At 43.2% G+C, this 27,550-nt stretch overlaps 1 protein-coding gene across 2 annotated transcripts in view; it reads left to right on the top strand.

Annotated features, from left to right (window-relative positions):
- RFT1 (RFT1 homolog) overlaps positions 1-27,550 on the top strand; it is a 50,551-nt gene that overhangs the window by 14,175 nt on the left and 8,826 nt on the right. Inside the window, exons 6-13 of one of the 2 annotated variants that reach the window (XM_063114952.1) lie at positions 3,631-3,768; positions 10,037-10,115; positions 13,352-13,402; positions 14,398-14,528; positions 15,930-16,074; positions 20,530-20,635; positions 24,235-24,484; positions 24,797-25,139. In XM_063114952.1, coding sequence (XP_062971022.1) covers positions 3,631-3,768; positions 10,037-10,115; positions 13,352-13,402; positions 14,398-14,528; positions 15,930-16,074; positions 20,530-20,635; positions 24,235-24,484; positions 24,797-24,964 — 1,068 coding nt within the window. In that variant the 3' untranslated portion in view covers positions 24,965-25,139. Of the gene's footprint in view, positions 1-3,630; positions 3,769-10,036; positions 10,116-13,351; positions 13,403-14,397; positions 14,529-15,929; positions 16,075-20,529; positions 20,636-24,234; positions 24,485-24,796; positions 25,140-27,550 lie in introns of those variants that run through there. The other variant, XM_063114953.1, reaches the window with a different exon arrangement.

Below are 27,550 nucleotides of genomic sequence, written 5' to 3'. Positions count from 1 at the left end.
ACATGATCCTATATATTGAACAGCCTAAAGCTTCTACAAAAAAACTCTTGGAGTTGATAAATGATTTCAGCACAGTAGCAGGATACAAAATCAACACACGAAAATCAGTAGCATTTCTTTTCTCCAATAGTGAACATGCAGAAAGAGAAAACGAGAAAGCCTGCCCATTTACAATAGCCACCAAAAAATAAAATATTTAGGAATTGAGTTAACCAAGGATGTGAAAAATTTCTATAATGAAAACTACAAACCATTGCTGAGAGAAATTAGAGAGGATACAAGAAGATGGAAAAATATCCCATGCTCTTGGATTGGAAGAATCAGCATAGTGAAAATGTCCATACTACCCAACGTGATATACAAATTTAATGCAATTCCCATCAAAATTCCAATGACATTTTTCTGAAAAATGGAAAGAACTATCCAGACATTTATATGGAATAACAAAAGACCACGTATAGCCAAAGCAACGCTGAGCAAAAAAAATAAAGGTGGAGGCATAACACTATCTGACTTTAAACTATACTACAAAGCTATAATAACCAAAACAGTATGGTACTGGCATAAAAACAGACACACTGATCAATGGAATAGAATAGAGAATCCAGAAATCAACCCACACACCTACAGCCATCTGATCTTTGACAAAGGCACCAAGCCTATACACTGGGGAAGAGACTGCCTCTGCAGCAAATGGTGCTGGGATAACTGGATATCAATATGCAGGAGAATGAAACTAGACCCATACCTTTCACCATACACTAAATTCAACTCAAAATGGATTAAAGAATTAAATATACACCCTGAAACAATAAAACTTCTTAAAGAAAACATAGGAGAGACACTTCAGGAAATAGGACTGGACACATACTTCATGAATACAACCCCAAAAGCACAGGCAACCAAAGGAAAAATAAACAAATGGGATTATATCAAACTAAAGAGCTTCTGCACAGCAAAAGGAACAATTAACAGAGTTAAAAAACCAACAGAGTGGGAGAAAATATTTGCAAAATATACATCTGACAAAGGATTAATATCCAGAATATACAAGGAACTCAAACAACTTTACAAGAATAAACCAAGTAACCCAATTAAAAAATGGGCAAAAGAGCTAAATAGGCATTTCTCTAAGGAAGATATACAAATGGCCAACAGACATATGAAAAAATGCTCAACATCACTCAGCATCCGGGAAATGCAAATCAAAACTACACTGAGATACCATCTAACCCCAGTTAGGATGGCTAAAATCCAAAAGACTCTGAACGATAAATGCTGGCGAGGTTGCGGAGAAAAAGGAACTCTCCTACATTGTTGGTGGGACTGCAAAATGGTGCAGCCTCTATGGAAAATGGTATGGAGGTTCCTCAAACAATTGCAGATAGATCTACCATATGACCCAGCTATCCCACTGCTGGGAATATACCAGAGGAATGGAAATCATCAAGTCAAAGGTATACCTGTTCCCCAGTGTTCATCGCAGCACTCTTTACAATAGCCAAGAGTTGGAACCAGCCCAAATGTCCATCATCAGATGAGTGGATACAGAAAATGTGGTACATCTACACAATGGAATACTACTCAGCTATAAAAACGAATGAAATACTGCCATTTGCAACAACATGGATGGACCTTGAGAGAATTATATTAAGTGAAACAAGTCAGGCACAGAAAGAGAAATACCACATGTTCTCACTTATTGGTGGGAGCTAAAAATAAATAAATAAATTCACACACAACACACACACAAAAAAAAAAATTTGGGGGGGGGAGAAGACATAACAACTACAATTACTTGAAGTTGATACAACAAGCAAACAGAAAGGACATTGATAGGAGGGAGGAGGGAGGGAGGTTTTGGTAATGGGCCACAATAATCAACCACATTGTATATCGACAAAATAAAATTAAAAAAAAAAAAGTAAATAAATAAATAAAATAAAATAAAATAAAAAGAAAACAGGTGTTCAAAGAAAAACTTGTACACAAATGTTCATAGCAACACTATTCACAATAGCCAAAAGGTAGAAACAACTCAGGTGTTCATCAACTGATGAATGAACAAACAAAAGGTGGTATATCTGTACAATGGAATATGATTCAGTCATAAAAATGAACTACTGATACATAGTACAACGTGGATGAACTTTGGAAACATTATACTAAGTGAAAGAAGTCAGATACAAAAGGCCACATATTGTATGATTCCGTTAATATGTAATGTCCAAGATAGGCAAGTCCACAGAGACGGAGAGTAGATTAGTGGTTGCCAAGGGATAGCGAATGAGCAGTAACTGCTTAATGGGTACAGGGTTTCCTTTTGGGGTGATAGAAAATATTCTGGAATTAGTTAGTGGTGATGATTGCACAACAATGTGAATGTGTTAAGAGCCACCAAATTGTGCACTTTAAAGCAGTTAAAATGGCGGATTTTATACTATGTGAGTTTTTCCTCAATAAGAAAAAGGGGGGGAAGAATCATATAGTTATGATAGTGTGCATTAAGACTGCCCATAGGTTGTTACTGTTTTTCTGAGGCTCTGGTCAGCAGGAAGATGAAGAGAGGTGGAAAGAGGGCAAAAGAAAGGGTACTCATCACAGAGGACGTTGGCATTAGGTGATGTGGCTCACAGCAGTGCTGCTGATGTTTTAAGGGCTTGAGGCATGAAAGAAGAAGGATGGTGGATGGTGGGCTCTGTCTCAGACGTGGCTGGGAGTAGAGAGCAGAGAAGCCTAAACCTGCCAAACTGAGACTCTTCTTTCTCCTTGCCATGTGCTGTTATGACAGGACCAGCCTTGGTGATGCCACGTTAAAAGCGGGGCCTGGAGGTCCCAGTCTTTCTTGAGCGAGTGTGCACTGCTCTTCTCAGGAAGGAAAGAGAGTAGAAGGGAGCTTGTGAAAAGGGGCTGTTTTGGATACTCCTTCCCAACCTGCAAACAAAGCCCTGGCTGCTGCTTCTGGTCAGAAGCCATTTTTGTCCTGGATGAGTGGAGGGAGAGGTGGGTCTTCTTATCATCCTACTGTTTCCTCCCTAATCCTGTAGTAGCTCTTGTCCTGCCTGTGCACTGGGCAGAGCATAGAGAGCCGGTAGCTCAATCCTGCTTTCTAATCATAAATGTCACAGGTTACTGGCCAGCTGCCTAAATAAATAAATAAACAAATGTCACAGGTTTCCAGGGTTTATAGAAAATCCACAGTTCCAAATGATGGCAAGACCCTGGATATTAGCACAGTCAGGACATGTGGATCTTCACAGTGTGCCGTCTGGGTGGAAGAGCTGTTCCTTCAGCCAAATACAAATATTTTGAGAACTTATCTGACAGTGCTGTGGCAGTTGAGTGAGTGGATGTCGGTTGTGGAAATTTTATGTTCTGCCTGCCTAAAAGAACTTATGTTCTTCCGGTTAAGTGAAGAATTTGGAACACTTTGCATGGAAATGCTGCAGTGGAGCTGAGACTGAGTGAACAGTGCTGTCTTCCAGAGGGTAAGGCATTGCTCAATAGAAAGTGCAGTTAATTAACACTGTTCTGTTTCTTGATTGGCCTTTGAAGTCAAATTTATAGGCATATCCTAATTATGCCTATATTAAAACAGTTTAATGTAAACCCATTATTTTCTTTTTTCAGCTTTTCTATACTACAGTTCTGGTGCTCTGCTATGTTATTTATTTCACAAAATTACTGGGTTCCCCAGAATCAACCAAGCAACAAACTCTTCCTGTCTCCAGAATAACCAATCTGTTACCCAGTATTACAAGAAGTGGAGTAAGTAATACATTTTATCTCTTATTTTAATCACAGATGCTGGTTATCCTTGAGAGAAAGAAACAGCGACTGGTTTATTGTTATAATGGTAAAGATCATTTTATAGTTAATATTTATTGAGTGCCTGCTATGTTCCAGTCCAGGGTTTCTAAATATTAGCACTATTGACATTCTGGGCAGGACAGCTCTTTGTTGTAGGGACAGTCCTGTGTATTGTAGGATTTTTAGCAGCATCCCTGATCTCTACCAACTAGATGCCAGTAGCAACCACCCGTCAGTGTAGCATCCCAAAATGTCTCCAGACACTACCAAATGTCCTCTAGAGGGCAAAATTGCTTCCGATTGAGAACCACTGTGCTAGGCCCCATGCCAAGTGCTTTCCATGCCTTATTTAATGCTTCCAACTCTGAGAAGCTGACACTGTCACTATTTCTATTTCAGGGTTGAGATACTAAGGCTTAGTGAAAAAACACCTGCCCAAGGTGAGGGTCAGAGTGAGACGGGAGCCTGGAGGGGCTCTAATGCCAGCAGAGCACGGGCTCTGACCACTGTCTTCCAGTCTGTCTACTCTGCTGCGCCTTTTGGTTTTTCCCTGGATTGACCTCTAGCACAGACAGTCCAGAGTTCCGAGAAAGCTGGAATGATCCCTACATAGTGTCTTTATCTAGGTGTCAGGACAGCCTTTCAGTTGGTTCACTTTCCCATCCAGGCCGATGAGGATTCTAGATGCTAATGTTTGGGAGTGAAGCATGATCTTGTTCTACTCAACTCCTTCACTCTTAGTCCATTTGACTTTTCATTTCCTGGTCCTGTGGGATCAGTGCTACTGTACATGGTACTGGAGTTGTACCCGTGATGATGTAGCACATGGCCTCTGCTCAGATGCTTTCTGAACTGCTCCATTCTGGGCACTTTTTCTTCTTCCTATACTTGTTTGCTTGCTGGAGGTGGTGCACTTAGTTGTGGTGAGGCATCCACTGGACTTGTCCTTGTTCCTCTGATGGAGTTTGGATGTATTATCCTCCCAGAACTTATGTAGAAATCCGATCCCCAATGTGGCAGTGCTGGGAGCTATTTGAGTCATGGGGGCAGATCCCTCATGAATGGATTAATGCTCTCCGTGGAGGGTGAGTGAGTTCTCTCTATTAGTTCCTGCGAGAGCTTCCTCTTGCTATATGATCTGCTTGTACCTGCCAGCTGCCTGCCGCTTTCCACCATGAGTAGAAGCAGCCTGAGGCCCACGCCAGATGCAGCTATCCCAGAATCGTAAGCCAAATAAACCTCTCTTCTTTATAAATTATGCAGTTTCAGGTATTCTGTTATAGCAACGCAAAACAGACTAATCTCTTTTGTGATTACTTGAAAAAATAGTAAAATATGTGAGACTTAGGTCTCAGAATTTATGGAATCCTATTATGCAGCTTTTCAAGAAAAAATAGTTATCATGTGTCAAAACCAGATATGTCCTCATTTGTTAGATAAGAGTTCTGCATTCTGATCACCTAGATCTTACCTTTAGTCTAAATCAGCATGACAATTTTGGATACTACTGTTCCTCATCTGCAGGCTTAGATGGTTAGGACTCAGGATTGCTTCTCTTGCTTGGAGCTTCTTCCATCTGCCACAGAGCAGGTCTGAGAGTGCAGAAAAGTTCCTCCTCCTCTGAGTGTTCCCCAGTACCCATCTGTACCAAGCCTGGTGAGCTTTCCATACTGGGTCAGTCCCTGTGCCCCAGCACTATTTTGAAAAGAAGCATTTGAACCATTAATATAAACAAAGAGAAGGTAATGAAAGAAACTGCCAAGTGTTTATTAAACCTGCAATGGGCTCAGAACTCTGAGCTTTAGTTTCTTTATCCATCAAATGGGGATAATAATACCTCCCTCCTAAGGTTTTGAGAGCCAGATGAGATGGGGCATGTAAAGTGCTTAACGCTATGGCCTGGCATAAGTAGGTATCTCTAAGTGACAGCTGATATCATCCCCTTCATCTCAGTGCTGCTCTGAGAGCAGAGCTGGCTCCACTGGAACACCTGAGGAAGGCAAACATTGATGGCACTGGTGGGGAGAGCTGAGCAGTTTAATCTGGCAACCTGTCTCCTGTCCACACTGTCAGGACAGAAGTCCTGAGCATGAGAAGTTTGTGTTTACCTGTCATACACATTGGCACCATTCCTGCTGATGAATGGTAAGAGCCTGGCTCCATGCTTCATGCTAACTGGGATACAGACATGCAGGAGAGGTGATTCCTGGGCCTCAGGGAGCTTCCTGTGGGTTTGGGAGGCAACAGGTATAGATCTGAAGCCTGCAGGACTCTCCAGACCTCAGGGTCTTCATTATTAAAGTGAGATTGTTGGCCTACATGACTTGTGAGGCCCCTCTGGAGACTTCAGGGGTTCCATGAAAGTATTTGAACTTTCATAAAGAGCTGTTTATGATAACTCCCATCCTATTTCCATCCTATTCTTATAAAATTCCATCTTCCATACTTATTTAGCCTTATAATAAATTAATGATACCTCAAATAATGGTTGCCTTTTATATTCTTTGACACTTCTGAGTGATTTAATATGAGAGACCTAATATTTAGGGAAAGCTGAGGAATTTGACACAGCAAGCATGTACTAAGCATTATTATATGTTAAGCACTGTACCAGGTACCCTGAGTGGGGTCCATGCCCTCAGAACTTGCATTGTGGTATGGAGATAGGATGTACTTAACTAACTGCACTGCAAGACTGTGTGTGTGTGTGTGTGTGTGTGTGTGTAGTGTTATCAAAGTAGAAGCACAGAGGAAGGACTGATGAATTCCTTGTGGGAGCATCAAGGAAGGCTTCATGGAGGAAGCTGCTCTTGAGCTGGACCTTGACACATGGGTGGGCAGAGGTGAAATGTGTGTGGTGGAAATGGGAAGGGAGGAAGGAAGGAAGGAAGGAACTGTTAAGAAGGAAGAAAACTTCCTTAAGGCCTATTATATGCCCATCATTGTGTTAGAATTGGGAATGCAGAGGTGACTGGGGAACTTAGGTTGGCTGGACAGTTGGGGAAGGGAGAGAAAGCAAAAAGTGGAAGGTTATGAAGGTGGTAAACCCAGCCTGCTGGGCTAGGGCCAGGTCATAGTGGCCTCAGTGCCTTTTGGGGCTTAATTCAGGGGCAGTGGAGTCTAATGAAAGGTTTTTGAACAGTGCCATGATCTAATTGCCTGTGTTGAGGAGCTTACCATCTGTTACAGATTTATAGTGTCTTATTTTCTATCATTCAGTCCTCATACCAGCTCGATGAGGTGGGACATCCTATCCCATTTTGCAGATAAGAAAACCAAAGCTTAGTAAAGTTAAGTTCTTGCCCATGGTCTTTGCACTAATAACTAATAAGGAGCTGCAGTTTGAGCTCCCGTCTCCAAGTTTGACTCCCAAGCCCGAACCTGCAATGAGGATGGGCTGAGAAAAAGTTGGAAGCAAAAAGGCTCATTAGGAGGCTGTGGCAATCGTCCAGGTGAGAAGTAATGAGGACAGTGGGAGGGTGGATGGAAATGGGAGGATGGACAAAGCTGGGGCAGTCCATAGCCCTGGAGCAACTGGGATAAGTAAAGCAAGAGGGAGTGGAAGGAGTGCTGTGTGGGGTGGTGGAGGTGATGGAGGGCAGGGGACAGGGCTGTGGCCTCAGGCTCCCCAGGGACTCCTGTGAGTGTGGTAAGGTTGCAGGTGATCAGATCAGCCCGAGTCAAAAGAATTTGGGAAGTGCGAGTTAACTCAGGCTAAAGCACGACGAACCTCTGAGTTCTGACTGCAGACCCCTGGAGTTATTGCCATCCCTTTCACCGTCCAAGCCTCAGCTTCTCCATCAGTACAGTGAGGCGATGGAATGCTCGTTAGTCCAGGGATTCCAGAGAAATTCACAGCTGTTTAGACCAGCTCAGCAATACCAGCCTAATCTTGTGAAATAGGCCTCTTTGACCATCCCAAGTGACAAATCTACTCTGAACATCCATTCTGGACAGGATGGTGAAAGTCCACAGAATGTGCTTCCTCTTTTCTAGCACTTAGCAGACACCTCTGAGAAGAACCTCAATCTCAAGTTGGATTTCCTGCCTCTGTGCTTAATGAGCATTTTGGAGATAGTATGTGGCTGTGCCTTCTGAATGTGGTTTTCAGCACCTGTGGGCCCATTTAAATTGAAGGCATTAGGAGAAAGGAATCCTCAATTATGAGCTTGCAGATTAGATACAGTCATGATTTCACTTTCCTAAAGATCTTTTTCTTTGAAGAACTCAATCATTGTCCCAAACCTATTCACAACCTACTTGCAAGTAGGCCTCATGGGCAAGCTGCAACTTTCATTTCTTTGAAAAGAGCACAGGTACTGCTGCACAGACCCTTCAAGGACCACTGTGGCATGAGGGCTAGGGGTGGAGGCAGTGTGAGAGGGAAAAGGTGCTGTGCCCACGTCTCCCCTGAAGCTGACTGTGGGCAGAATCAATATCTGGGGATGCTGTGGTCCACAGTGCCCCCTAGTGGTGTTCAGTTGTCTGATGCTCTGTTCTGGGGAGAGGAGATGGCCTATTTTAAACCTCTTGTGGCCCAGTTTCCTTCTTGTTGGGGAAGTTTTGCTTCTGGGCTAGAGCTACCATGGCATCTGCTCCAGGTTCAGTGATACCCTGAAGGTAGCACAGTTTGGGAGGATTCAGGCTTGTCTTCCCAATACCTGGAAGAAAGGCTCAGAAGCCAAAGGGTAAGGAGAATGGGGGTGATGGCCCATGCTTTCAGAGGTGCTCTAGACTTGCCCTGTCCTAAATGGTAGCCAACAGCCACATGCGGCTATAGCACATTTTGGAATGTGGCTCGTCCAAATTGAGATGGGCTGTAAATGCAAAATACACACTGGATTTCAAAGACTTACTATGAAGAAAATAATGTAAAATGCCTCTAATTTTTTTTTACATTGATTACAGGTAGAAATGATAATATTCTGGGTTAAAAAAATATATTACAATAAATTTCTCCTGTTTCTTTTTGCTGTTCACTGTGGCTGCTAGAAAATTTAATGTTACATTTCCGCTGGATAGCATTGCTTTACACAAATGGGCTTTGGACCAAGAGCAGGGGCCCATGTGACTGGGACAGGTTCCAGGCCTTTCCTTGGATGACTTCCGCAGCTGAGGCTGACCTTCTGGGGAGGTGGAGTGGGCTTGGTTTTTGTGATTCAACCCTGCCCTCCCAAAGAGCCCCCTGAAATTCCACCATTCAAGGGCTGGCCTGTGGCTCACTCGGGAGAGTGTGGTGCTGATAGCACCAAGGCCACGGGTTTGGATCCCTATATAGGGATGGCCAGTTAGCTCACTTGGGAGAGCGTGGTGCTGACAACACCAAGTCAAGGGTTAAGATCCCCTTACCGGTCATCTTTAAAAAAAAAGAAAAAGAAAAAAGAAATTCCACCATTCAAAAGTCATCACTTTGGAAAATCAGAATTTTTGAACATGCAGGTATCCTAGGATTAAGAACCTAATACCTAGACTGAACATCTAGGATCCCAGGATGTCTATAAGATAGAGGAAGGGGCCCCAGAGGGAACTATTGGAGGTAGAAAAATAGGAATCGGGGCCACCGATGTCCAGCTGGCTACCTCACTCTTCCATTTAGTGGTTAGCTGTCTGGCTTTGAGGCCACCTGTCTCTTATAAGTCGACCTCTGCCCTGCCTAAGTATTTGCTTCCTTCTTATGCTTTGTGTCCTTAGGAAATAGGTAGTTCGGTGCCCCTGGGAGTGTTAGAAAAGCCATATCAGATATTTTGTTTTTTTCTTTTCTCTGTCTTGCCAATTCTGAGTGGTTTACCTAACCTGGGAAGCCTAAATTTCTTTTGAAATATACAAGCCCAGCTCATATACTTTGTGCAAAAGGGCCCTGGATGATATGGAGTATATGGAGCAGAATTTGTTCTGCAGCTTGGCATACTTCAGACATTTTTTAAGGAAAGAACTGACCGAGCTGTATGTGTTACTGTGCTCAGTGTACTGTCTGGGCCTTCAAGGGGACAGCAGTAATTCTTCAGAGGTTTCAGTGTATGAATCTTAGGCAGGCCCCTTAGAGACTTTGTTTGGTAATGTAGATTCTTTCCCAGGATTTGTTGGATGCCTTGTGTGTGCTTAGCATTAAAGGAGGATTCAGTGGGACTATCCACATTGGGATTTAGGGAATGAATTTGCCTCTTATGTAGCATTGTGTTGTCAGACTTGAAATGCCTGGGATTTTTTGTTTTGTTTTCTCTTCTAGGCTTTTATAAATTGGAAAGAGGCTAAATTGACTTGGAGTTTTTTCAAACAGTCTTTCTTGAAACAGATTTTGACAGAAGGTAAGTAAAAGTTCTCTCTGAGCAGTCAGGAGACCATAGTAGAAGCATGGGGATTTCACAGGACTGCTGATTACCTGGTTCCAGGCCACCTGTCTAGAGTCCCTGGGGGAGAGGAACTTCAGGAATGGGGTCTTTTAAATAAGGAAAGGGAAACCAACATTTATTTAGTTTTATGCTTTACGTAAGTTGTCTAATTTAAATCTCCACAGCCTTATAAGAAAGATATTGTCCCCTTTTATTATGGATGAAGAAACTTAGGGTCAATGAGGTTATAGACTCCTTCAGGGTCCTACAAGAACAAGAAACAGCTTAATTGGGATCCAAGTCTATCTTCCAAACCTATTTTATATCATTTCAATAAATTTATTATAAAAGTATTATATCCATTACAGAATATTTGGAAAATAGAGAAAACTATTCATAATTTCACTTTTCTATCCTATCCTTTTCTGCATTTTCTTTTTTTAACTTTTTTAACAACCAGGATTTTATCATTTTATTTTCTTAAACAACAAGATTCACCTGTGAGATAGTTTGGTCAGAGTTCTGACTTCTGTCCTTCCAGTTTAATAATGACAGAGCTCTCAATGCAGAGGGCCAGCAAGGAGCTGAAAGTACATCTGGTTTTTGTATGTACATGTGTTGGTTTATTTGTACCCAGCTTTAGTTCAGAGAATGAGATTTGAGGCAGTTATAAGCTGCTAAAGGTAGTAGTTTCTCTCTAGATATAATTTCATGTCTATATGTCTATATGAGGGGTATTCAAAAAGTTCACAGGAAGATTCGTATTATCTTTTAATTTTTTCCATGGGCTTTTTTTTTTTTTAAGGTGACTGATAAGGGGATCTTAACCCTTGACTTGGTGTTGTCAGCACCACACTCTTCCAAGTGAGTGAACCGGCCATCCCCATATAGGGATCCGAACCCGTGGCCTTGGTGTTATCAGCACCACACTCTCCCGAGTGAGCCACGGGCCAGCCTTTCCCATGAACTTTTTGAAGTACTCTCATATATCTATTACTGAACTTATTTTAATCTTTTCAAAAACTGTCTTTTAATTATAAAAGTAATATAACCCCTTACAAAAAATTTGGAAAATAGAATAAATTCCCTATAAACCTAGCGTTCCAATACAACTGTCGTTATTATCTGGTTGTTTTCCTTTTTTCCCACCTCTGTCTTTATTTTTTGTTAATTATGTGTCCAAAGGGAAGTAACTCCCTCTGTGCTTCACTTTCTCCTGCTGTGAGCTGAGGGTGGACAAGGAGGTATCTGAGGGTTCTCTGAGATTTGAGAGTGTGTTTCTAGCCTGAGCTTTTAACTTTGCCATTACAGAAGTAAACCTGCTCAGGGAATTTATGGGGGAAGTGAGGGTCAGAAGCCTTGGGGGAGCTGAGTGCCTGAGCTATGAGCTCCTTGAGAGCAGGGAGTGTTTCCTTCACTGCTGCCTCCCTGCCAGGCCTGGCCCATGATAGGTATTCAGCAAGTGCTTGTTGATAGAGTCAGAAGAGCAACAACAGAAGGAACTGTGGTGAAATTATGTATTATGGTAGTTCACATTGTTGTTTGAGCAGGAAAATCATTGGAGGGAGTTTTGGAAAGGACAGTTGCACTTTTTTTTTTCTCCCAGAGTTTTAAGAGCAGTTTAAATGAGTTTGAGGATCCAGTCCAAGTGATGGCCCTAAACTGATTGTCTGGATTGCAGTCACTAGATATGTGTTTGCTGCAGCAGATTTAAGTTAGCCAAGTTAAGTTAGCCAAGTGCTAAAGCCTCCCAAGCTCAAGCTGAATGCGGTGCTAGGTGCTTGCTCCATAGCTGGGCCACCCTGGCCTGTATGCTGACTAGCAGAAGGCTGTTGGAAACTTCTCAGGGCCTCCATCTCCATGGCTATGAAAGAAGGAAGGGCCTGAATGGGACCCCCATATTATTTTTATCTTTGAAAACAACAGCACTAAAAAAGTTGAAATCACTTTTTATAGTAGCAAAAATGTTACCTTTTCCCTCACATTTACTGAACAGGTGCTGAAAATACAGAGACATGAGTAATGGGCCATGGCCTCCAGGAGCTCATTCTCTCACCAAAGACACAGGCATTTGTGTGGTTAACTGTTACAGGGCTCTCAGGGCTTTCTTGGAAACACTAACTCATTCACCAGAAGTCTCTTGAGTGCCCTCTCATTTCCTGGAGCTCTGCTTGGATACTTGGAACATTGAGATGACTGAAATGGGGCTCCTGACCTCAAGGAGCTTACAGAATGTGAGAAAGAGAATGTGGTGAAGGGAGACCAAAAAGATAGCTTGGGGTCAGTCTATAAAAGGCCTCAAATGCAGAACTTAAAAGCCTGGACTTTTTGCAAACACTAGAGAGCCATTTAAAGGTGTGAAAGCAGGGATTGACCTGAGAACTATATTTGCAAAAGCCCGTAACTGTTAGCAGTGAGGCTGGATCAGAGGAGCACAGAGATAACAGGCCTGAGAGGACCTGCAGAGGTCTCTGTCACACACACAGTGGCAGGGACTTTGTAGGGAGGCAAGGTCAGAGGAAAGTCTTGAGAGAATATCATCACTGTTTCTAGCCTCTTAATGCTTTCCTTTCAGAGCAAGTTGATAGGAGGTAAAAATTTGACCTTTAGTAAATTGTGGGTTCTGTTGAGTGTGCCATTTCCATAGTGGTCAATGCTTTTCACTCATGGGAAAGAAAATTCATGGAAGCCAGAGGGAGGGCTCTGGCCTGGTGGCTTCACCTCAAAGGCAGTAGACTGTCTTGTATTTGAATCATAAGCTCAGGCTCCAGAGCCTTGCCAGCCCCCAGGGAGCCCTCTCCACCCGGAGCAACCTTGTGATGAGCCTGTGCACATAATTTCACTTCACAGACAATTTACACTCAGATCATCTGACCTCCCTTAAAACTTCCACAGTCATTTTCACTGTTAACATTGTAGTAATCTCCCCATACTTAAAAAAAAAACTTGTTAGGCTGGTTTTATTGATTTTTTAAAAAATTTAATTGGTTTGGAGGTTTGCTGTCAATAAAACCCTCAACACTTTCCAAACTGTTATTATGAGATTATTTGAAATCAACATTAGGACAAGAAACATGTCTTTAACTGATTCTGTAATTTTTTTTCCTTTGAGAGTATTTGTCAACTGGCAAAGTTGATAGATGATAAGAGAAAAAGAAAAAAGAAATCAATGTGTGTTTGAAATGCTAATTATTGTGCTTTTCCATTTACAGGCGAACGATATGTGATGACATTTTTGAGTGTATTAAATTTTGGTGATCAGGGTAAGATGAAATTCTGTAGTGTTTTAATTAAAGGTGAATACTATTAATAGGTACTTCCTAATATTTTTTTCTGTAGTATGATATATTTAATGAAAATGAACCTGAAGATTATAAAAAAAGAAGATTGTAAAAAAATGAATCCTGAAGATTGTAAATTATAGATCTTTGTAAATACGTATAGTATACTGACTATGTCCTCTAATGTGACTTGGTAGCAGGTTTTCTGTTGAGACCCCCTGCTCTCTATCCTGCTTCCTGCAGAGGGCTGGTGCCCATTTTAGGGGGTGGGGAGTACTAGGAGAGGAGAAAAGGGGGCTCACCATTCCAATCAGAAAGATCCATCCCATGTTTGTGTGGCTAGATAGGTCTCTCTCAATATTTTTTTTCCATATTTATTTATTTATTTATTTATTTATTTATTTATTTATTTATTTATTTTATTTTATTTATTTATTTTTTTTTTTATTTATTTTTTTTAAAAAGATGACCGGTAAGGGGATCTCAACCCTTGGCTTGGTGTTGTCAGCACCATGCTCAGCCAGTGAGCAAACCGGCCATCCCTATATAGGATCCGAACCCGTGGCCTTGGTGTTATCAGCACCGCACTCTACCGAGTGAGCCACGGGCCGGCCTCCATATTTATTTTTTAATGTAATCCTAAAGTAATAGAAATAAAAATAGAAAAAAATCAACTTTGTGTTAATGACTTTTATTAAAAGGTGCTAATAAGGGAGCATCCTGTATCTTAACTGTATCAATGTCAGTATCCTGGTTGTGATACTGTACTGCAGTTTTGCAAGATGTTACCATGCGGGGAAACTGGGTAAAGGGTACATGGGATCTCTATTATTTCGTACAACTATATGGGAAACTAGTTATCTCAAGATTTTTAAAAAGTTTAATTAAAAATATTAAATTAGAAAAACAATTTTAATAGTGCTATGAAGATTAAAATAGAAAAACCAGTATGATTGCTGTTTCTTTTCGTTTTGTAGGTGTATATGATATAGTGAATAATCTTGGCTCTCTTGTAGCCAGATTAATTTTCCAGCCAGTAGAGGAGAGTTTTTATGTGTTCTTTGCTAAGGTGCTGGAGAGGGAAAAGGATGCCACTCTTCAGAAGCAGGTAGTCGTTGTTCTTATGTCATTGTCTCCCAAGTGAATTCTCACTCCAATTGCAAGACAGACAGAAATGTGGAGCAGTCTGTTTCCCTTCTGTTTGATGTGAAATTTTCTTACAGATTCCCTTCATCTATCACATTCTGTATGATGGCAAGACCCAGAGCTCTCGTCTTCTTTCGTGGCCTTCTCCCTTTTCCCCTGGCTGTCCCTTCCATCTCTCCTCTTTGTCCTTTATGACCTTACTCTTGACCCAGACCTCTCAGAACTCTCTATAGAAGTCCCCAGTGCAGTGCAGATGCCCTCCCGTGGTCTCGTCATTGGTATAAGAGCAAGGTTGCCTCCACCATTCTCAGATTCTCAGGAACCAAAGGATGCAGAGGTTGGAGCAAGGCTAACTGAGGGCATGGGGAAGAAAGGACATGGTCATTGGGTTTCACTGACCACACCAATTGTTTAATTGTTTAAGGTTCTTTCAGACTGTGACATGCCCAGAGCTAGATTCTTTTTTTTTTTTTGGTGGCTGGCTGGTAGGGGAATCCGAACACTTGAACTTGGTGTTATAACACCACACCCTAACTAGAGCTATATTCTAACTGTAAAAATCTACATGCTACTGTGATTGATAAATACAGAAGAGGAGATTTTAATCCAGGAGTATTTGGTTGTAGAAACTTCACTTTTTCTTAAACCACTGAAAATTTCTTATCTTAGAATTAAAAGTAAGCTAGTTCCACCTCTTACATGTCTTAGAAGATATTTTTTGGGCCAAGCCCGTGGCACACTCGCGAGAAGATATTTTGCAAAATATAATTTATGCACAGTACCTCAAAATGAGCTAATCTCAGTCTAATTTAGGAATATTTTCCTAAGTGTACATTAACAGTAACATCAGAATTTTGAGACATTTGAGAGGAGAAGCACAGAGCTGGCTACATATGTGAAAACTTACTGCTCATTTAAGAATAAATATCAGAGGGCAAAGTGAGTATTTTCTTTTTTTAAAAAAGATGACCGGTAAGGGGATCTTAACCCTTGACTTGGTGTTGTCAGCACCACGCTCATCCCTATATGGGATCCGAATCCGTGGCCTTGGTGTTATCAGCACCACACTCTCCCAAGTGAGCCACAGGCCAGCCCAAAGTGAGTGTTTTCTAAGAAATATTTGAAATAGTTTATCCTAAATGAGTTGAAAACTAAACCTCCTCCTCACCACTTAAGGAGACACACTGTCTTTTTTCCTCCATTGGCTAACTGTCAAAGTCAAACACAGGCTACAGAACAGCAGTGATGCCCCTCACCCAGCTGGAAGAGTGAGCTACAAACCAGTGAAGGAAGGAGGCCGGATGTGAAGGTTTTCTTTGGCTTATGATTCATCCAACTTCCTTCCCTTTCCCTCTGGCCCCAGGAGGACGTTGCTGTGGCCGCTGCGGTTCTGGAGTCCCTGCTCAAGCTGGCCTTGCTCGCTGGCCTGACCATCACTGTTTTTGGTTTTGCCTATTCTCAGCTGGCTCTGGATATCTACGGAGGGACCATGCTTAGCTCAGGATCAGGTACGCACAAGAGCTTTGCCTGAAACGTTCTCATTTCTGGACAGAAATAGAAGGGTCTTATGAAATTTGAGAACTTGTGCATACAGTGAATATGTGTCAGTGCAGGGAAAATTGTCTGGTGGCTGGGGCTGCGGGGCTGTCCCCCTCACTCAAGCTCAAATGCTGGCTCACGGTGTGGTCGGTGGCTTTGGTACCAGGGCAATCAGCTTCCCAACTTCACTTGGAGAAATTGTTATGAATACTTCCTACTGTTGTCTTTCCTCTCAGGCCTAAAATGTGTTTTGCCAAGCACTTCCCTCCCAGTGCTGCTTCTGGGATGAGGGAGTAAGGCAGAGGGCAGGCTTTAATGAGTCTCTGCTTGGTACTAAACACATCTCAAGATAGTCAATGCCACATAAATCTCACAGCCTGATGCATAAAAGCCTCTGAAGGATAACCCAGAGCCATTTGCAGAGAATAAAATTGATCTCAGCAAATAAAATGGTATATTTAATCCAGTGACTCTTGGTTTTTGAAGGAGAAAAGTACTGAATGTGTCTAACTTTAAAATACCTGGTGCTCAGGCCACTGAGAAAATCATGGCAGTTTTTAGGCCTTCAGGACTTCACCAATTTCAAAATGTGCTGGGCTATAGGCAGTCAGTCCATTTGCAGTGTTTCATCTTGGGTTTAACAAAGATGTTTGCAATGCCTCAGGCCACTAGACAAGAACCACGAAGACTTCTTTCTGCTGCCCCATCTCAATATAAAGAGCTTTGTCAAATGTCATTTTACAAGTTCACTGGCATGTTTTAGTCGCCACTGTAATTGAACCCAAACTTTTGGTATTAGAGGAAGAAGAGCCAAATATCTACAGTAGAGCAAAGGTAATTAAGTTTGGAGAAACATCGGTTGTGAAGCCAATGAAGGTTTGCAGCTGCCTGGGGCTTGTGCTGTGAGAAGTACGTTTCCATCGGGCAACTGCACGGAGGCCTTGTTAGGAAGCCATTAGTAAGTTTATGTGCGGGGATTGGGGACTCAACTATTTCATAGTAGCTCTGCCCCTTTAGAAAGCAGTCACGAACAGCCTTTAATGTGACACAATCACAGGAAATTGCCTTGAGGAGAGGACTATCCCATAATTATAGTGTTCACCTGATGGAGTAATTAGTCATACAAGTAGAAGAGATATTAACAAACTACTGTAATTGGTCCTTTTACTCAGATGAGGTGCTGGTGTCAGTTAAGCATTGATAGTAGATTTATCAATTAAAAGGGTCAGTGTTAGTTAAGTTCTAAGGTAATATGTTCTGAGTCATTAATAATTTTAGACTGAAAAAGATGCTCTCCCAATCTCATCTCCAGAGAGATCAGAGTCTTGTTAAGGGTTCTGGTTTCCCAGTCTCTTAAAAGCACGTGTGATTGTGTATGTCACTGCAGGATCTTCAGGACCATTGTCATCTCTTGCCTGGCCCAGGACCCCAGCAGGGTCTTCTAGGGCTTGTTTCCGAGTTGTAGCTTCCTCTCATTTTTGCAAATTTCCATTCTCCATAAAAGCCCATGTGGCTTCGTGGTAGAGTCAGTGCTTCTCCCCAGGGTGCCTGCTGGCTTTCCCTGCCCAGTCTCTACACCACCCCTCATCTCCTTGCCCTGCTCCTGACTTGTTGGGCCAGTGCTGTGTATCTGAATGCCTTGACTATTCCAGAAAATGTTAACACTGCGGCCCTCCCCACCCCATTGCCCAACAGTCTTTCTGATTATTTAAATACTTCACAAAACTTGACTTTGTCCAGAAAGTCTTCCTGATTAAAGAACAGCAACTCTCCATGGCTCAGCAACATCACCTTAGTTTTGAAAGTGGAACTTGAAACACTGCTGTCCCCAGTTGCCCCAGTTGTGTACTTGTCTTTGTCTTCACCTGTGAAGTGGACTTTTACCTGTGACCTGTACTGGCCATCTCCAAATGTTGGACTTGGACACAGTACAGACCAGCCTTTGTGTAGGGGTGTGCTTTTGTTTTCCATTGTTTGGGATTACAACTTTATATAATTGGGGGTTTGTAAGGGCTCTGGAGGCTTTTCTCAGGAATCTTCCTCACATCTGTGTTTTCCATGCTTAAGAAATACACAAGCATTTACTGAACTTCCCTAAGATTTATCTCTTAGGTGCTTCTCTCTTGCCCCATATCTTTCCTTTTTATGATATTTTTTCTTCTCTATTCTCTTGTATTAGTTTCCTAGGGCTGCCATGACAAAGTACCACAAACTGGGTGGCTTTAAACAAGAGAAATATATTATCTCAGAGTTCTAGAGGCTAGAAGTTCAAAATCAAGTGTCAGCAGGACCATGTTCTCTCCAATGGCTCTACAGGAGGATGCTTCCTTGCCTCTTCTAGCTTCTGGTGTTTGCTGTCAATCCTTGGTGTTCCTTTGCTTGTAGCGGCATCACTACAGTGACATAGCCATCTTCTCCTTGTGCACTTTCACATCGTCTTCCCTTTGTGGTGTCTGCCTCAGTGTCCAAATTTCTCCTTTTTATAAGGACACCAGTGATACTGTGTTAGGGCCTAGCCTCATGATCTCATTTTAACTTGATTATCTCTATAAAGACCCTGTTTCTAAATAAAGTCATATTCTGAGGTACTGGGGGTTAGGACTTCAACTATCTTTTTTTTGGTGAGGACACAATTCAACCCATGACACCCCTCAATTCAATCCACAGTTTAAGGTGTCATCCTTGAATTCCTCAAATTGAATCAAAGCCCTTTCACTTGAGTCACTGCTTCATGCCAGGGTTTGTGAGCTCCGTGCCTCAAAGCAGCTCACTGTCCACCTTCAGATGGGTCCACATGTGCCGTTAGTGTCCAGATACCAGGTGAGGGGCCCTCGTTCCTTGCTGCTTCTGCCAGATAGCGGGGGATGGAGAAAAGCAGGAAGCACGCTGAGCGTGGACTTGAGCTGCCCAGGGCAGAGTCTGGCCCTGCCTCCTCACCGGGAGTTCCTCACCTCAGCTGGGGTGGGGGCCAGGCTACTTTCTGCAGCAGCCTGAGGAATGAAATGTAACATGACATGGTAAAATGTGGAACCCAAGAGAGGGCCATGGGAAGTAGTTTTTTGTTGGGCATCAAGGCTGCTCTGTTAGTATTCCTTTTTAATTTTGTGACTTCCATAAAACCATTTAGGGTTCCCATGGCATGGGGGTCTTTCATATTAAACAGCTTTCATAAACCCTAAATTATTTCCAGATTTTGAGACTCTAGAACTTCAGTTCCCCCTCCTTTTCTTTTAATGGTTAAATTTTTCTTTATTGAAGTACAATTTATAAAAAGTAAAATGCTGTTCTCTTAAGAGTACAGTTTGGTGAGTTTTGACAAATATGTACACCCATGTAACCACCTTCCAGATACAGATATAAAACATTTTCATTTCCCAGAAAGCTCTCTCAGGACCTTTTCCAGTCAACTGCCCCCTCCACCTCAGAAGCAACCACTATTTTGATTTCTATTACCATAGATTAGTACTGCTTTTAAAAAGAATGTCATAATAATGAAATCGTGCAGCATGCGTGCTTTTGTATTTGGTTTCTTTCCTTCAATATAAAATTTCTGAGATTCATCTGTGGTTTTGCATGGATCAGTAGTTCTTTACCCTTTTCTTGCTGAGAATTATTGCTTTGTATGGATGGCCCATCGTTTGCTTATCCTCTCTTCTGTCAGTGGTCAGTTTTGGCTATTAAGAATAAAACAGCTACAAATGTTTTTGTCTAAGAGTTTTTGTGAAGATGTGCAATTATTTCTGTTGGATATATACCTAGGAGCAGAATTGCTGGGTCACAGGCTGGGTATATGCTTATTTTATTAGAAATTGCTTGGCCACTTCTTGATAATGGCCCTTTTAAAAGAGGGGAATCAATCCCATTTGTAAGGCTTCTGTTCTCTTGTGAGCACATTTTCCAAAGCTTTTTAGTTATCTGTAGAACAGCATCACTTTGTTTTAGAAGAAATGCCATCATAGGCTCTGGTTCTCACTGCAGATTTCTGGATTTTCTCTCCGTAGTTTCCTGCTGGTCCTAGGCCCCTGGCTTTTCCTGAAGGTCTTTTTCAGGACCTGTTCAACTGAGATTCTCTTAATACGCAGGGTCGCTAGTGTCTTTGAGCGCTCAGACTAGCAGCCCTCTTCATACTGATTTAAAAAGCAAACAGATTTGCTTGCTGGCCAGATAAGCTTTTAGTTTTTCAGAAAGAGATCTGTACTCATAATTGTTCTTTTGTTTTAGCTGATTATTTTAGTCAGTGCTATGGAATGCTGGGAGTCCTTCCAGACAATTAAGACCATAGGCACAAGCATGCAGTCTGCCTGTTGATGATACCAGTAGGGCTGTGAACCAGTTTTGGTGTTCTCTGAGCAACCAGCTGAACTCAGGGTGCATGTGGGCCTCCTATTTGGGCTCTGGAGTCTCAATGCGTTGTTTGCTTATAGGTCCTGTTTTGCTGCGTTCCTATTGTCTCTACGTCCTCCTGCTTGCTGTCAATGGAGTAACCGAGTGTTTTACGTTTGCTGCCATGAGCAAAGAGGAGGTCGACAGGTGAGTAATCTAGAAGGTATACCTTTAATCATGGCCTTCAGCCAAAATGAAGTCACTTGCCAATCTCTTTTCTTTTCATTCTAAGCGTGCATTTACAGATGGCTCTTTTAGAGGCAACATTTAGACCACTAATGTGGTGCTTCCCTGGGATCTCTGTGGCACTGGTCTGATTCCGTTACTGTTCCCCACTATAGGGCTGTGACACAGCAACTACTCTTTGCCTCCCTTTGTGGAGGGAGAAGTATGGGCCCTGAAGGGTTGTGTTAGTCCAGGTTTAGAGTCAGGCACAAGACAAGCTAGACTTCTGTTTCTCCACCTCCTTGTACAATTCCCCTAAGAGTGGTCTTCAACTCCAGTAGGTTCACAAGAAGCTTCTTCAAGATGCAGATTTCTACCCCTGAGCATCTGATTTTTAGGTCTTTGAGAATCTCAGGGATTCTGTGACACTTCTCCTCAGACAAAGACTCACATGTACATACACATTTTGCCATAATTTTTCTCATCCATTGACCCTAGATCAGGACCTCTGCCCTGGAACCTCGACCAGTAGTTCTTAACACTGGTTGTGAGTCAGAATCCCCCATGGAACAGTTAGAAACATAGATTCCTGTCCCCACTGCCTCCACCACTCTCTTCCACCACACCTACAGAATCAGGTCCCCAAGCATGTATACATTTTTATAAACCACCTCAGTAATTTTGATGTGAACTCCTGGTTAAGTGCCTTCGGCCCACACTCAGGATCATTCACTTCTTGGGTCCCAAATGCCAAAAAGTAGTAAAGCAGTATTTTAAGACATCACTAAAGGACCATTTTGAGGAGCGGGATAAAACTGATAGGGGCATAGAAGAGAGAGGAAGATAGAGAAGAGTATACAAAAGGTGAGTGCAGGTGATTGGGCCAGTGGACCTTGTTATCTCACTGCCCCTTGAGGCCTGGGTCCCTCAGGGGTTTTCATGCTGCCTCTGTAACTTTGAGTGTTGTTGAGAGCCCTCAGAGGCCTCGTCTTGGGGGTGGGATGGAGAAGGGGTAGCTCAAAGGGTTGGGGAACCCTTCTCCCTGCTCAGAGTAGCCTCTGTCTTCTCCCTGTCTTAGACTGGCTCACGTAAAGGCTTGGTGACTTTGTTTGCTACACAGTAGTTGAGATCTAAAGTCTAGACCACAGATCCCAACCAGACTAATGAGATTCTCCTAGGAAGTCTGGTTCTCTCCCAGACCAGCTAAATTAGAACTTTAGGAAGCCTGAGTTAGGGAATCTATTAGACAACTCCAGGCAATTCTGATATTAGGGCTGTGGGAACTGCTAACCCAGACCAGTTTTCACAGTAAAAACTGCATTGCACACTGTGACCCAGTACACACTTAGGTGCATGTGACTGAAACAAGGGTTCACAAAGCAGGAAGTACCCCAGTTATGCACAGGACACACTGAAGCTTTTTATTCTCTTCTATTTCATTTTTTTTAAATGCCGTGTCATGATCTACTAAATTGATTTCCCAGACTACTAGTAGGTCACAACTCATGGTTTTAGAATAGTGGTCTAGACCTGGTTTTCACCTCAGATAGTTAAATTTACAGCTATAGAACTGCTTTGAGTCCATCATTTTTCCCCATGGATGACAAGGCCTATTTTAAGTTTAACTTTGAAAATTCAGTGCTTTTACTTGAAGGCCACTTTCTAACATTAACTAATTTTAAATGTAATTTAAAACATGCTGTGTGGGGCACTGTGGCATAGTGGAAAGAGCCTGGACTAGGAGTCCATCTCTTTGAAGGAAATTTTATTATAGTAACTTCAGCATTAGTGTGGAGGGGGTGAGCCAACATTTACAATGTTTAAAAAAAAAAAAAACTTGCAAAACTTGCCATCAAATCATGAGGGAATACAGACAATGGCTGGTTGCTTTCTTTCTGCTTTTATCACATTGAACTAAAGGAAACTATAGCCTCTTTAAGTCAAAGAGGCTATAGATTTGTGAGCTCTGGAAAGTTCAGCTGCAGAGCCCTCTTCTAGTGAAAGACAGTGGACTTCACCGGCTCCTCCCAGACGCCCATACAAGAGGCCACACTGTTGAATGCATCCCTGCTTGAATTAGCATGAACAAGCTACTGGCTTTGTTCATTATTGCCATTTTACTTGGAGTTGGGTGAGGATGACTTTGAAAGTTTGTGAATCTGTGGCTTAAATTTGAAGGGTTGGTGTAGTAGACCTTTCTGAGACAGTTTCTGAAAAAATAATGGATTATATATCTCTGATTCTTTTTGGAAAATAAGTCAAAGTCCTATCTGTGGTCTTCAGTGGCTTGTTATGAAGTTGACCATTCTGATCATTGATAAGTACTTAGTGAAAAAACTTCCCTTCTGGAGGTAGGGGCCTAGTACTTCTATTGCCTATTAAAAGAGACTCTCAGTTGAGAAGCAAATGAACTCTGGAATTCTGGATGAAACCATAGCTTCCCTGTTGGAGTATAGTATTGTCTCTCTCTCTGTTTGTGTGTGTGTGTGTGTGTATAGTGTTCTTACCACCCACTTTGATAAAGCCTATCTCCATTGCACCTTGGGCTTAGTCAGCCCAAGGATCTATACCTGGGCTTTCTTACCATCACTCATGCAGAACCTATGTGGTGCCTCTGAGGTTACCTAACTGAGCAGGCACATCTTGGGGACCTAAAGAGTTTGGTTCCCTCAACAACTATGTACTTAGAGTGCCTGCTATGTGCTAGGCAGAAACCACATGCTGGGTAATTTGTTCATGGCTATACCATAAACCTTTCAGAGGACTATGGCAGCTATTTTACATTTGCTAAGACTCGGTTCCCTTTGCTGAGAACCGAAGATAACTAAGTGATGTGCTGCTTTGAAACAGAAGTAATATAATCCATTCAACTCCAGAATCCAAGAGCTCTAGAAATACTGAGAGTACAAGGAAGGACATGTAAGAGTCTGGAAAACACCAAAGGGGTTGAGATTTGCTCCCTGTTCCCATTTCATTTTGAAGGCTGGTCATTTGCTTTGAGTGAAGTCCACCGACCAAAGTTAAGGGTGCTGTTTTCCCAAGGGAAGCAGTGTGAGTCTCTGAAGCTTAGGGGCCAGGAGTCAAGTTGGAGTGTTGACTCACTCTTCAGGCAAATTACTCAGCCTCTCCTTGTTGGTTCCCTTGTCTGTGAAACAAATCCAAACTCCACAGGGAAAGCCATGTGTGTTCATTCACCAGTGTGTCCACAGCACTCCTCACAGTGCCTGTCACAGAGTTAGCATCTGATCTATAATTATTACCCAGATCTTATTCTTGTCCCCACATTAGGGACTTGGGCTGAACAGGATTTTTATGTGTTTTGATCAAAGACTGTCACTTAACTAACCAATTATTATCCTTAAAAAACATAAATATCTTGAGTTATTTAACTCTTCTGTTCAGGGGTGAGGGAGACGGTGACATTTCCGTCTTATCCATATAGCATTTGATGTTATGAAAACCTGGATTATGTGAACTCAGTTTCTTTCTGTGAGTTGATGTTCATGACCACTTTTTTTTGCAGCAATCCTGTCTTGGGGCAAGTACCTACTGCACTGCTTTGCTTGTCTCACTTTCCCCAGGTACAATTTCACAATGCTCGCCCTGTCCTCCTCATTTCTGGTGTTATCCTATCTGCTGACCCGTTGGTGTGGCAGCGTGGGCTTCATTTTGGCCAACTGCTTCAACATGGGCATCCGGATCACCCAGAGTCTCTGCTTCATCCACCGCTACTTCCAAAGGAGCCCTCATAGACCCCTGGCTGGCCTGCACTTGTCACCGATCCTCCTTGGGGCATTTGCCCTCAGTGGTGGGATTACTGGTGTTTCAGAGGTGAGGTCCCTGCCGCCTTCACACCACATGCTTTTGAGGGCTGTCCAGTGTCCGTCCCTCTAGGCTTCCCCTTCCCACTCTGCCAGAACCAACTGGACAAGTGCTTACTTCCTCTTATTCCTTCCCCAGGCCTTTAGGGCAGCATCTTATGATAGAATGTTAACAGGGGGAAGAGAGTAGGTCCACAGTACATAGTTGTCATGCCTATTATCTGACTTGGACGCTGGAACAATAGCTGCCTTCCCTGGCTGGTCCCAGAGGAAGGAGGTACAGACCAAGGTGCCAGGCAATGACCATGGTTTCTTTCCCCAGGTGTTCCTATGCTGTGAGCAGGGCTGGGCATCCAGGCTGGCACACATTGCTGTGGGGGCCTTCTGTTTGGGAGTGACTCTCGGGACAGCATTCCTCACAGAGACCAAGCTGATCCACTTTCTCAGGACTCAGTTAGGTGGTTCCACACTCCCTGACAAAATGACTTGACTTCAGGGATGCCTTGACACCTGTGGCACCTGGACCAGCTATGGGGTGGTTCTGTGGGCAGAACACATTTTCTGTGCAAAAGCCCTGCTGAGGCATCTGCAGTAGAGTGAGAGCAACCCAGGAGATGGGACGACAGAGACAACCACTGGGTGAAACACCATCCATTTGAAGTCCCAAACACAAAGGAGGAGTTTCATTTTTAAATGAAGACCAAAAAAGCCCTTTTAAAATAGATACAATTTTTTTCATCATTTTGTTCTAATCAGCATTTTTCTTTTTTATTAATATATTAATTCCTTTCAGGTGTGATTGGCCTGTAGAGCAACATGTTCCAACAGGCTATATCTTAGATGTTAACAGTTAATAATCATCTGGCCCAGAGAGGTGCAGCCATTTTACCCTTTACAGGAATATTTAATTTCTTCTGTAAAAGAAGGAAGGAGACCTGATGTTATATACCAAACAAGAATGAAGTGTGGCCCTGGAGTTGTGGCTCTCCCCCTGTCAACACTGTGGTTTGAGTTTTTAGGGAAGGAAAAATGTTACTCAGTGAGAAACCCAAGAAATGAAAACGTGTATCCCCTGGGCCAGCACATGTCTTACCCAGCATGGGCCCTCAGGATTTGTTCATTGAAGGGTGTTTGAGAGCTGGCTGAAGACACCTGGTCTGGCCACCTGAGAGAGGGGACTTTGAAGGAAACTCTAATTGAGTGTGAGCTACTTTGTTCCCTGAAGAGAATGCTGCTTTGGCAGTTTCTGAAAACTTCTCATATGGAAGTTGCACAAATGACAGCTAAGGTGGAATAGATGTATCTTTTCATCCTCAGAATAAGCATTGTAAGTTCAAGATGGCAGTATTACTGAGCCAGGTCCCTCTCACTGACCCATTATTTCTAGCACTGGTCATTACAACCAAATTCCAGACCTGGGGCAAGAGTAGCAGGCCTGGGGGTCTGGTCCTCCGGGCTACAATGTGAGCCCAGGCTCTTTGCACCTTGTACCCTACATCCGGCAGGTGAGATCACTGAGCATTGTTCCAGGGCAGTAAAGTGTTTTTCTTTTTTCATGAATGTATTAATTCCTTTTGGCTGATTGCCCTTTGGAGCTACGTGCACTATGTCTTGGATGTTAATAGTTAGCGATCCTCTGGCCCAATGTCCCCAAACTTTCCATGTTTATACCCAAAGAGAGGGCCAGTAAGGGCAACTTTTATTATGCATTGAAATACACGTATTTAAATCCACTTGCCCAGAGCAGAGGGGTCAAGGATCAAGACCCACCAGTACACCAAGACCCATCACCTTGATACATTTTTATCTATTCAGAGGGAAAATGCTTTACACTAACTGGGGGAAGAGCAGCTAAATACAAGGTGTCCTGTGCAATCAGACGCTTTCCAAAAGCATGGCCTCAGTCATGCATTTGAAGGGCAGGGCAGGCTAGCTCAGGAAAATGGATTGGCCCATGGAGTGGGGGATGGGGGTGGAATGTTACACACAGAAAGCAGCCCTCCTTCCTACATCCTTTCTCTGCCTCGAGTGCACAGAAATGGTCCTTCGGTCCTCACAAGCTCCTTCTTTACTGCTGCTGACCACCTCCTTCCTCCCCCACAACCAAGCCACGCACCCCATACCCACTTGGCCCCAGACTCAAAGCGTGGTCCTCATACTACCTGCCTGAGAATCACCTGCATTGCAGGTTAGAAATGTAGGTTTCCAGGACCTATTCCAGACTTCAGAGTCTGTATCTTTAGGGGCAGGGCTCTGGGATCAGCTTTTTGGGCAAGCCTGCAAGACGGTGATGTCACCAAGGTGGGCACATCCTGTTGTCCTCAGTGGTAGGCCCTAGACCCATTGTGCACATGCCCCCAGTGTCTTTCCTCTGCTCCTAGAACAGAGCTGCCATTGCACAGTCTGTGACTTTCAAGGTCTTTGGGAACAGGACCACCAAGTTTCCTACTCTCTGGTAGAGAGAAGCTCTGTGTCTGACAGTGGGCTCTTTCGCCCCTCCCCACACTGTCTGGTAGATGCTGCTGTCTGCCAGGTGCTACTGTCATCACAGGGCTACTGTGGTCAGGACCAGCTCCTCTTGAAAGGTGGCCAGCTGGGACAGTAGCCTTGGCTGCTTCCTGCCTCCTGCTTTCCTGTTTGTAGGAAGAATAGTGCCGTGGCCCCATGCTTTCCCATGACTAGCACCTGCCTCCTGGGCTGTCAGCACTTTTGGCAGCAGGTCGTAGCAGCTCTCTGTCCCCTGACTGCCTCCCTAAGGCTCATATGGACCTGGCCGGTCCTCTAGTTCTTTCTCCTGCTGGCCCCCTTGGGCCACACCTGTTGCCTCAGGGTGCTTGCATACACGTGGGCCTGGCTGCCTCACTTTACCAAGAAGGATTTCGGAGGGGGACATCACAATTTTGGCTTTAAGTACCACTCAGAATATAGTGAGGCTACTCCATGGAAACAAGTCTCTAAGACACATCCTTTTGTGAAGGAATAAGACTTTGGTAGTGAGAATTACAGTATTGCTGGCTTTCTGTGCTCTTCTAGTCACGCGTAAGTGTTGGTCACTTCAGGCTTGGCCTGGGGTCCC

This window comes from Cynocephalus volans, chromosome 11 (genome assembly GCF_027409185.1).
Source record: "Cynocephalus volans isolate mCynVol1 chromosome 11, mCynVol1.pri, whole genome shotgun sequence".
In the NCBI taxonomy this organism is placed as follows: Eukaryota; Metazoa; Chordata; class Mammalia; order Dermoptera; family Cynocephalidae; genus Cynocephalus; species Cynocephalus volans.
This window is presented reverse-complemented; position numbering and strand designations above follow the sequence as displayed.